The sequence below is a fragment of the Ambystoma mexicanum genome, chromosome 2q (genome assembly GCF_040938575.1).
Source record: "Ambystoma mexicanum isolate Mex_15411 chromosome 2q, UKY_AmexF1_1, whole genome shotgun sequence".
NCBI lineage: Eukaryota > Metazoa > Chordata > Amphibia > Caudata > Ambystomatidae > Ambystoma > Ambystoma mexicanum.
In genome coordinates this window covers 81070219-81082275 of record NC_090924.1, presented here as the reverse complement: position 1 = coordinate 81082275, position 12057 = coordinate 81070219, and the positions used below count along the sequence as shown (strand labels likewise).

The window sequence follows — 12057 nt, the reverse complement described above, 5'->3', positions numbered from 1 at the left end:
GAGGGAAAGAGGAGAGACGGTGTGTGGAGATGGAGGAAGGAGTAGAATTGAGTGAGGTACAGAAAGACACAGGGAGAGGAACAAGAGGGCTTTGAAGTAAAACACCAAGTGGGGCCTGTGTGTCTGAAAGCCTCCTATCATGGTAGACTACCTTTATTTATTTATTCATTCATCGTTTGCTTGTTGGGTGCTTATACAGCTAGTGAAATACCGTTTCAAAGCGCCCACAGGGCGAGGGGAGCGAACAAGGGAGTGAAATACAATACAAAACACAATATTTAATAAGAACAGTGGGGATACTGATGAAAGGACGAACCTACTAGGTCTTGTGAGTATTCAGAACGTGCAAGTGCAGCAAGGAACAGGGTAGAAGGAGGTTAAGCGCTGGGGAGTCCGAGCTCATGGGTGAGCCACAGACGAAGTGCTAGAGCTGTTGAGTGCTACACGGCCAGGAGCCACGTTAAGAGTAAGTGCAAGCTTCCAGAGTGGAGGGAGTGCCAAGGGAAGTTCTTGGGGTAGGCAGGAGCGGGGGCGATTGGGTGTGGTCGATCTGGGGCCTGAGGATGAATAAGGGCCCAAACACCAATCACAGCAACTGTGGGATTAGCACAGGAAAGAAGAAGGGAAGGAGGAGGTAAAGAGGAAAGTCTTGAGGAGCTTCCAGAATTTAAGCAAGTCCTGCTCAAGGCACAGAGTCAGGGGGAGGCTGTTCCATAGTAGGGAGGTATGGAGGAAAGCGATCAACCACCTACCCTCTGTTTAGCAAAACGCTTTACACACAAAGAGTTGATTCCAGAGAAACCTAGTGGTCTAGAGGGAGAGTATTTAGTAAGATAAAGTTGAAGACAGTGTGGTTCCCAGGCCCAGAATGCAGGGGTGTTTCTAGGTCTGGAAAAGATCTGGGGCTATGTAATTGTCAGGACTGTCAGAACTCGGGGCTAGCTATCCTTTTGGTTGAAACCCCAGAGGTTTTGTATCGGGGGCTACAACTAAAAAATCCAGGGCTATAGTCCCCCTCAGACACTCCCCTAGCAACACATCTGCCAGAGAGCCGTGTGGATGATGCAGAGGGAATACTGTTTAGGGCAGGAGAGATGTGGTCCCTGGGCTTAAGGCCAAGGATAAGTCTTGCTTCCCTATTCTGGATTAGCTGGAGGGGTCGCAGAGTGGAAGAAGGTAGATTCAGGAGGAGGCTATTACAATAGTCAAGCCTAGAAAGAACCACGGTTCGGGTAACATTGAGTCTCTGGGGGAAAGTGAGAAAGGGGAGAATTCCTTTGAGAAGCAAGAGCTGAAAGTTGGACTTCTTAGCAATATCCAGAGCGTGAGGGAGGAAGGAGAGAGAGGAGTCAATGATGAATCCAAAGTTTCTGACTTCAGCAGATGGAGCAGGGGGAGAGCTCAAGGAGAATAGCTAGAAAGAAGGGAAGAAGAAGGGAGCAGGGGTCCCGATGGGAAGGATCTCAGTTTTACAGGCGTCGAGGCAGAGATCGTTGGTGCGGCACTAGGACTGAATGGCAGTCAGGGATGATGGACGGTGCAAGATAATCAGCAGGAAGTTTGAAAAAGAGCTGTGTGTCATCTGCGTAACACTGGAAGTTGGAGGAGAAGGAGTAGATGAGGCATGCAAGCAGCGATAGGTAGATGTTAAAGATTCAAGGGGAGAGGATAGAGCCCTGGGGGGCATCACAGGTGGAAAAGGAAGTAGGATGATTTGGAAAGAGCAGTCAATTAAAAAGTATGTCAGCCAGTCTAGTGCCCAATCCGAGATACCAAGAGTATCGCGGAGCATTTGTATGAGGATGGCATCGTTGACTATCAAAGGCTGAGGCGAGATCAATAAGGACGAGGACAGCTGGGGAGTTGGAGTCAGAGATGCTAGCAGTTCTTCACGGGTGTTCAGAAGAGCAGTTTCTGTGCCTCTGGATGCTCAGAATCCAGATTGAAGGTCATGGAGACCACCAACAAGTTAGGCGTGTTAGTTGAGTAGAGTTGGAGCAAGGCCAGCTTCTCCAGCAGCTTCCCCCGGAAAGAGGTGATGGAAATAGGGTGGTAGTTGGAAGGGCAGGCCGAGTCTGCTGAAGGGAGTGCTTAAGAAAGGAGGGGAAGATCCAGTGAGAAAAGAGTGATTTCAGAAATCAGTCCCCTTTGAGGACCTTCAGTTGGGAGATCCCTTAGATTGTTTCAAGAGGGAGTTCGAGAAACAAAGCATTTGCCTTTAGGCTCCCACCGTCAGAGAGTTTTTAGATTTTAGGGGTTACTGATCTCTAATGACAAGCCTGCAATTGAGGGGTGCCAGGGCTAGGGAGGGAGTTGTCCATCCCTAGGTTAGAGAGGGACGGCTCTTAAAGAGCCCTTTGGCTGCAAATCAAATTAAAAACGTTGAACTGTCTTTGGGAGTTACATCCAACACTCTACATTTAGAGTGTTCCATGGAATGAAATTCCTTTTTCGTCTTTAGCATTTCGCCTATTCCTCTGACCCCTAGAGGCACTTGACACAAATCACAATCTGACAATCAAATAAAATCCCTGAAACAATATACGAGATCCCTGCTGTGCTGCATTGCCACAGATTAGATACGTTGTGATGAACAGAGAGCCTTGCTATCTGGATGTTGAATGGGAGGCTTGACATTCACAACACAGGACGGGACTGGAGTTGTTGTTTGGGACTGGAGTTGTTGATTTTGTGAGAAACCTGAGGGTATTCTCCCAAATAGACCCCAGGAGTACCTTATTCAGGAGGCCAATGAAGCACTGTCCCTCTCAGATCCCAACCCGAGAGGAGAGGCGAGTTATTATACTGGTGGAGAAGGTAAGGAGAACAAAGTCCCTGTGGCTTTTATAGGCTGCTCTACAGCTACCTCCCTTCCGCCCAATGAATCTTCTTTACTAGAATACAATAAGCCCTCCGTATCTGGTAAACCCATCAGAAACCACAACTCCCAGAATCCCTGCTATCCTGTCTTCTACTCAGATATTCCCAATCATTCTTCTTCAGGTCACTCTGATAATTAATTCCCAAACACCCAATCTACCTTGACAAGACACTAGTGTTGCCACAATCCCATATGTTCAGTTCACGATCCGGGCTATCCCAGTTTGCTTCACAAACCATACAAAAAAAAACTTCCGGGATCACCATAAACCCCTCTTGTACAAGGGTTATAATACCATACAACACCTCTTCCTCTCTATATCCTGTAGAATACTAACAATCTAACCCCCTCCTCTTTCCACACAAACACTTTTTGGCACCATGAAAGACAACAGACTAATCCCAGAGCTGTTCACCCGACATGTCCCAATAAAATGGTCAGGCAATTCACCAGATTCACACACACATGACAGCCCTTTCCCTTCCCCACAGGGATAAAAGGTGCAGCACAAGAGGACAGAACGAGCAAGGCAGAGTGCACAACGTGAGAGCTAACTCAGCACGGCAGTTCAAGAGGAGGAGGAAGACGGCGCATACCGAGAGGGTGACAAGGAGAGACGCGACCTAGGCCTTTCCGACCAAGGTCAGTGAAACCTCGGGAGAAAGAATCATAAGACTGCAAATAGTAGCCAGCGTGTGTTGCAGCAGGTGTCAACGGTAGACGAGACCCTCCTCCACTGATAACCACGCTGGGGAGAGAAGCTGGTCTCCATGGTACCAACCTCGACTCCAAAGAGGAAGAAAGCCAAGCGGTTCATCACAGCCATTGAGTCGTGGGGATAGAGTCGATAAAAAACCGAACTGTGTTGAATGAAAAGTAGTAGACTGCTAATTTGAACTGTGAAAGGCTTAAAGAGCTATTGATGGAAAGGGAGTAAACCAGCAAATGAGGAGTCCAGCACCATGTGGGTGTTCACGCAGGAAAATCAGGGCGATTACCCAATGGAAGAAAAACAACCGTAACCTGAAGGCCATGGCAAAAGGCAAAAAGGGGTTAAAGTAATCATACAGGGGTCTTATAAAATCCTCTGTAAAGTCGAAAGTTTTGGACCGACAGATGATTGTGAAGAAAAGGGAAATGAATCCGGCTTGGGGAAATTAGCAAATGAACAGTGTGTTGCAAAGGTTGGCAATAGTGAACCCGGCAGAGGGATGTTAAGAAGAAAGGGGTTAAGCCTGAAGTCCCATAAACAGTGTGTAGACAAGGGTGAACCCGGCAGAGGGTGGTCCACATTGAGTTGATGTTAGTGAAACACTGAGGGGAAAATAGCCTGCCTAACAGGAACAAAAGAAAGCCCTGTGGGACAAGAATGCACCCGACGGAAGGGCCTCCAACAGTGGATTGTTAAAAAAAGACATTGAGACCTGTGAAATACAACAAGTGAAGGTGTTTGTGAAAGACCAGGTGAAGTGAATTGTCCCCCTTGGCACTCGGGTCCGAGCCCGGCAGAGGGAGATCCCGAAAGAAAAGCCTGACCCCGATTGAGAGAGGCCAGAAAGACCAAGGGAAGTGGATTGTCCCCCCTTGGCACTCATCAGACGGAGGAGTGAGGAAAAGAAAGCCACAGTGAACCCAACGGGAGGGTGGCTGGTATTCGAGAGGGGTCTGCGCCCGGAAGAGGGAGACCCAAGGGTGACAAATCGTCACCCCAAGTGCAATCCGAAAGACATTTTTGTTTAATTATTTATATATCAGATCATCGGAAGCCAGAGAGACAACCTCCAAAGATCCTGATATTGCTAAGAACTTTCTAGGGATCTACGCTTGGAAGAGGGGCATCCAGAGGAGAAAGATATCACCCGATGTATCTATGAAAAGGAAGTTTTTGTTTATTTGTTGAATACATCAGGCCCTTGAAGGCAAGAGACTTTTATTGAAAATAGACTTAACCATCGAAGAACCTGATAGCTGGTGCAGAATTGTCAGCTCGTGACTTATTATTTGTGAACACTTTTTTCTTTATTGAAAACCCTATCCCACACTCTTTCTTTAATTAGTTGTAAGGATTTGGCAATAGTTTTTTTTTTTTTTTAGTATAGGCCTTTTATCGGACCCGACGCCAAAAGCACAGCCTTATTTTTCATTTGATGGTCGAAGCTTGCTCCCATCTTAGATTTAGGTACGGCGTTTTTCCACCCTGCATTTACAGTTCAATAAACACCCTTGAACTGTGATCACTTGTGTCTGTGTTTACTGTTGCCCCCATGAATTCCTTACATATGGTGTCAGAAGTGGCATATGATCCAATTGATGCTAGTTGGAGAGCCCACTTATATAAAGAAAGACCAATTAGGAATTTCCATGCCCTATCCACAGTGTTTGGAAAATAAGTAATGAACAAATCCCTCAGAGGTGACTCAGAAACCTTCGAGTCAATAGGCAAATCCAATCAAACCCCTTTCTCCACTAAAGGGGCAAGATCTGTGGAAAGCATGCCTGCCCCCATTCAAGCCCACGGAACAGCAAATGGGAATCCAATTTCTTCCCCTGAGCTCTCAAGCCATCTCACTGGTCTGAAAGAACATTGAGGGCAACACTTATTATCTTTTTTGCCCTCAAGATGATTTGCTACAGGGAAGGGACAAAGACTTTGTTTCACTACAATTAAGAGTACGATCCCTTAGGCTGGTCCTTCTACATGTTACCCACTAAGGAAGGCCAAGTGAAAATGTTACCCCTTTTTTCCTGTGAAGACAAATTCACCTTTATCCTCCTGAACTTTTCCTCAAACTCCATAAAAATCCATATGGGAGACAGTAGGGATCCTAGTGTATGAAACTCCTTGGAAATCACCTAGAGAGAACCCAACATATGAGATCTTCTCATAAAACATCAGGAGACCTAGAAATCCCTTGTACCGAAAATAAGATCCCAGAAACCCTTCCTTACTATATTCAAAGGGAAAAGTAGAGGGGGAGAAAGGGAGAGAGAGAAGGTGAGAACCCCAAAGGGGAAGATACCTGCCCTATATTGACCAGGAGAAGCAAAAACCGGAGAACAGTCATGTCAGCTAAAAAAATGCTTTGCCCCTGAATAAGAACAGGAGAGAGTCAACATCTACCATATCTCTAGGTGAATCAGAAACATCCCAAATAGACCAATGCTTATTTTGTGGAGAGTGGGGCCATCTTACAGAGGTTTGCCCTGAAGGGATAGAGGAGAAGTTGATGGAAAATCAAGATGGAGAAAGGAAGATCAAAAAGGGAAAGTGAAGTAAGAGTCGCCAGCTTTTCAATGGTGGAGAGCTACCTTTTGTTGAAATAGTTTTGGAAATTAATCAAAAGGTTGTGAAGAATTAAATACAAAATTTGATTTTAAAGTAGCTTTTAAAAGCAAAATTGTGCTAAAGTGACTTTTTTTTAAATGTAAGGTGGTAGGAAGTGATGTCGGCACTTTAGCCTGAACATTTTACAACCCATTAAATCCCCATTCGACAGTTTCAATACCAAACCATTCACATATACAATCATAAACGCTTAATTATAAATATCCAAATTCAACACTATAGCTAGAAAAATATACACTATTCCTAAATCCCCATTTAAAGCGCTTTGGTTCAGCGAGAAATTCACTTCAATGTTGGATAAACACCTTGGAGCCCTGACGGAGCAACAACTGCTCCCCTCCCACCTATCAATTACCACTTGTAGAACCAGACAATCGTCTTCCTTCACAATGCATGAAAACCCAACAGGCTGCTGCAGGGGATTCAGCTGACTGATCTTAAAAGCAAATTTTGATGAGCGTATTAAAAGCTTTTTCAAGCAACATTAACATTACAAAGGGACTTTCAGCCGTGGCAGCAACTGGCTAACTTAACAAGCATTTTCTGGTTGGAGGGGGTTAAATCAAATAAGCAGGCTTATGCAGAACCTTAAGGAATTCTTGTGCCGACCATGCACTAATCTTAGGTCAATTGTTAAAATGCGTACAAGTATTAAGCCGCAGCAGCGAACAAAGTAGCACTAGAGGGAATTTAGTCTGGGGAGTCATCTTACTACTGTACAAGATCTTAAATGATTCAATATATTTTCACACTGTATTAGTACCACTTCCAGGAAAGACACCGAAGCACTGTACGGCCTGAAAATTGCATTAATTTGAACAGAAAGCTAGAATTAATCTTTTCCTACCTACATTATATGAAAGTAGTTCATTAAACTAATCAAGAGCCGGACGTTTTTAAACAGCCAGCTCAACATATATTGTCATTTGTTAAGGAAAGTGCTAACTGGAATTAAAGATATAAGAGTTGGGTTCACAGTGTAATGTAAACCTAATATTAAAAAGGCAGTAACCGAGGACAGGTGTACTACCCCAACAGGAAAAAGAGCACACAGAACAAAATTACCACACACATGTTGAAAAGTATTGTAAGAAGGAAAAGTTACTCACCGTAGTGACTACTGTACTCCTACCCCAGAGTCCCCTTTCCTCCATAATTCTGAGGCATTCCGCCCTATAGGAAAGGGCAACAGAATCCCGTAGGACTCAATGTCGCAGAAGTATGAAGGAAAGGGGATGGGGAGTAGGAGTATTACTGAACATAATCTAAATATGGACACTACCTTCTGGAGTAACCACTGTTTTATGAGCCACAAAAAAAGGAATGCCAGTGTGGTCCGTCTTCGGTTTCCCAACATTTAAAAACAAGTGCTTTGTTTCAGAGGAAAGCAGATATGGACCCGGAAAGGTTGTAATAATGAATTTTATGAATGGCATTGTCTGAAATTTTCTTGCTCTCTCTCCCTGGCATAATTTCAAGAATGCGTGTCAATGTCCATAAATTAACAAATAATTCAACTGATGTCAAAGACCCTCAGGATGGGCAGAGGAGTTGCATATAGGAATGAGTATGAGGTGCTGGCCCATAACTTCAAATCCTCAACGCAGCAATATTTAAAATGCAATCAACAAAAAAAGGTTTCATACTCGACTTCAGTAAAGATGCTTAACAAAGGTTTCCAAATAATGAATTTATGCTGGGCATGTGGACCAAGCAAATACATTATTATCCCACATGATGTGCTTTTATGCAAATGTTTTGGTTAGACAGAATTTATAAACTATTGTACTGTGCATTTTTGAAGGAATTAATCGTTCTGGGTTGCAAACATTTTATATTAAAACTCAACAGAATATCCAAATGCTTGCTACAGTGTCCACTTTTAGTACCAAAAATAATATTCTGAATTCAGAAACTAAGTCACTGACCAAGTACTCAAATCTGAATACATGAACGGAGGCTTGTTTTTACTGGAGAAATAAAGAAGTCTAAAACGACAAACTCTAAACAAATCTGATGACACATGAAAATGTGATTGTATGCATACAATTATTCCTTTGGCATTATTACAGTTTCATTTTATGAAGTTATGAACTGCAGTTCTTCATTACCACATCACCAGCCCTCATCTTTTTTAGGTTGTACGAGTTCCCCTTTAAACAACTGGTTGTGTTTAGTGTCCCCTCACTTAGGCACAGGATTAACTGCACTTCATCTCTTAGGAATATTCTTTAAAGCTCATAATGTTTACATTGTAAATTAAATGTTTACAGTGCAGCTAAATATTTAATTGAACAATAATGGTATCCCATCATTTAAAAGACTTCAATTTTGGTCTTCATTTTGGTCGTGCAGTTTTCGTCAACCAGAATGAAGGCTTTTATGAAGTCTTTGAAAACATATAGAACCAGCAGTAATCTATTTGTGTAATGTATGTGCACCACAAAATAATTGTAAAAATAAAAATATATACTATGTATATAAAATATAAACATAGTCGGACCTGATATTTCATGGCATTGAAATGTCAAGTATTGAACAAGTAAAGACAAGCCAAGTCCACAACTCAAGAATACATTTGTCAACTCTCAGCCTCCGGCACTGAAGCAACCTGAAAGGCACATTATAATGTACAAAGAAAAAGCTGACCGGTCGTCTGAAACCTCCATGACGAATGCTGACAAAGAAACTCTCTGGAAACCTAAAACTAAGATTGGAGGAAAGGATTCAAGTCCACCAATGAAGGAACTGATCAGGAAACCTACACTGGAACTCGAGCAATGCTGAAACATACTAGGAGTCTTAATCAGGCTGGCTGTATGAGGAAAGAAAACAATCCTAATGCATTAGTCAGGAACTAACCCACAACAGATAGAACAAAACAAAATCTCATCAGGATCTTACAAACGACCTCAACATTGCAACAAAACATTTCAAATCCTCTGCACAGTTCAAAATTTCTGCTTATTAACTCCGTTGCTCACAGATTATTCTGCTTTTCGTTCCAACACATACCAAATATGCCCGATCAGGATTACTGCAGTGGCCACACAAGCCTTGCTATGTTACGCTAGGTGATAGTTATACTGCACCCATCCCCAGTACCAGGTCATGTTCTAGACCTGTGAATCATCACCAACAAGCACACCATTCTTACCTCAAAAGTGGCAAAATCATCAAACTCATCTGGACATCCTGGGTGGTCGTCCTCGGCACAATAACCCATGTCATAGAGCTGGTGGTCTGGATCTGTAGAAAGGCAGAGGAACAATTGAAAATTTGCTTTTTTAATTGGTAGTTAGAACAGGATTGCAGACTGAAAAAGGAAGTACACATGGATACAAAGGACCATGGAAACGGTTTGGGAGAAACGTCCAAGTTCATTTTTCATCCAGCCCTAAACCAGCATTTAGATACCTTTGCAAACCCTGTGTACATTTACGTATGAATCACACCACAAAACAAATTCTAGCAAACTTTCATTGCCACATTGATCGGCTCTCTAAGTACCTTAATTTAGTACAACAAATAGTTCAACGGCAGTCCTGCAACAGCTCTTTACCTGTACATTTAGGAATTTTGAAACGTGTGCTATGGGTATTACCCAAATTGTTCGAATTACCTAATTGACCGAAGGTCGAGGGTCCGAATTGACCTTTGCACAATTGACCATATATATATATATATATATATATATATATATATATATATATAAGCCAGTTGTTTTGTAACCAGGCTTTCCCTTTTTGCTGCACCTTTTTATTAATAAAGAAACATTTGTCCTGCCTGGATTTGCTGTCACGCCTTTTCCTTGCTGAGACTGGATTTTGTTTCTCAGCTGCTCTTGGGAGTGCAACCTGTCGAATTTTGCCCTGTCCTAGGACATTTTTTCGGTTTCTGAAAAAAAAAAATATATATATATATATATTCTGTTTCCGAATATATATATATATATATATATATATATATATATATATATATATATATATATTCAGAAACAGAAAAAATGCCCTAGGACAGGGCAAAATTTGACGGGTTGCACTCCCAAGAGCAGCTGAGAAACGAAATCCAGTCTCAGCAAGGAAAAGGCGTGACAGCAAATCCAGGCAGGACAAACGTTTCTTTATTAATAAAAAGGTGCAGCAAAAAGGGAAAGCCTGGTTACAAAACAACTGGTATATATATATATATATATATTCAGAAACAGAAAAAATGCCCTAGGACAGGGCAAAATTCGACGGGTTGCACTCCCAAGAGCAGCTGAGAAACGAAAGCGTTTCCCCCCGCATATATGTAACAATTGACCTTCACAATTCGGTCAATTGTGCAAAGGTCAATTGTAGTTCGAACAATTCGTGCACATCCGTGCTATGCAGTTAAACAAAGTCAAGTGATTAATACACAACAAACCCTTTTAGTCATTAAGCAAGAGCAACATTCAATGAAAAGGAAAATGATTAAGTTTCCGCCCGACATTAGTTCAAGTGCTCTGGAATAACAAAAACATAGGTAAAAGCAAAATGATAGAAACCAAAGCCTTAACTTCTGTGAGAAACCTGAGGCGTTTCTTCCATGCTATTCCCGGGGATCCCTGCTCAGGAGGTCAGAAGTGGCCCATAACTTTTGGATCCCAACCCTGGGGATGGATTAGCGAGGGAGCATCACCTGGGAAGGGGAACCTGGTAGACTGTGGAAGAAACGCCCACGGGCGAGACGCAGTATTTTCCCCGTTCCAGTATATACCTGCGCAAAATCCCTTCAGTCGCTATAGGTTATCACTCAAAACCCATTCAACCAAAACTAACCATTATCCTCTTCATCCGGACAAGAACTACAATTCCAACAATACCTACATTCATCATGCAGAACCAAAAAGGGGAGGAGCCTTTCTGACGCTATACAGTGGTCATATGCCAGCAAGAAGAGAAGGCCAGGTCAGGTTGCTATTCACCAACGCGACCACTCTGTTCTTAGAAATTATATACAGTGTCATTCCATGTGACCCCCCGCACCCCTTTCCTAACAATATCAACACGAAGAGGCAACCGAGAGGAATGAAGAGTGCAAACAAGAAACACACTAAGGCACAGAAGACGGACTCTCCCCTAATAACAGCAGGCTGTCCTGTTAATGAGGGCAGGCAGGGTCACGCAGGCCCAACCCACACACCTGCAGCACATTAACATCCCACAGGTGATTAAAAGGAGCCTGCAGGAGAAGGGAAGGCAGTCGCTCTTGGGAACCGAGGAGGGAGGCTGCAAGGCTGAAACCGGCAGAGGATTCTTTCCTAAAACCCAAGCAATCAGGGAGCAAGGCCGAACGCACGAGGACACAGCTATACTGGACCGGCAGTTCAAACAGAGGAGAAAGGCGGCGAGACCTGGAGGGGAGACGAAGGGGGAAATGCCCTTGCTCTTTTCAACTCAGACCCACAAAGCCTCTGAAACATTAAATAGCATACCAGGAGAAAGGAAAATGAAACAAGCTACTGCATAAAGCAATGGCTGTGATGGGTTCAGTGAGACAACGAAGATGGAGTGGTTTAGGTTGGTTTTGCTTGCACACATCACATTGTGGTGACAAACAAAGTTACTCACCGTAGTGACTAACGTACTCCTAGTCCTGTTTACTCCATACTTGTGGGAATATTATGTCCTTTGGGACGGGAGCACTTTTTGATAGCGTCAAAAGAAAAACACTTGGCCTTTTTTCATTTCTACGCGAGGCCAGCGCACGTGGCTTTAGCCCCAACTTCCTGAGCCCCGCGCAGCGCATCGCCCTTTAATCCTTTTTTATTGCTAAGGTCAGACATTTTAGCAATAGGAAACTT

General features: G+C 43.2%; 1 protein-coding gene across 4 annotated transcripts in view; it reads right to left on the bottom strand.

The window, feature by feature from the left end:
• RAB11FIP3 (RAB11 family interacting protein 3) overlaps positions 1-12057 on the bottom strand; it is a 945045-nt gene that overhangs the window by 645501 nt on the left and 287487 nt on the right. For all 4 annotated transcript variants that reach the window (XM_069646896.1, XM_069646893.1, XM_069646894.1 and 1 more), the window contains exon 3: positions 9385-9476. In XM_069646896.1, coding sequence (XP_069502997.1) covers positions 9385-9476 — 92 coding nt within the window. The remainder of the gene's footprint in view (positions 1-9384; positions 9477-12057) is intronic.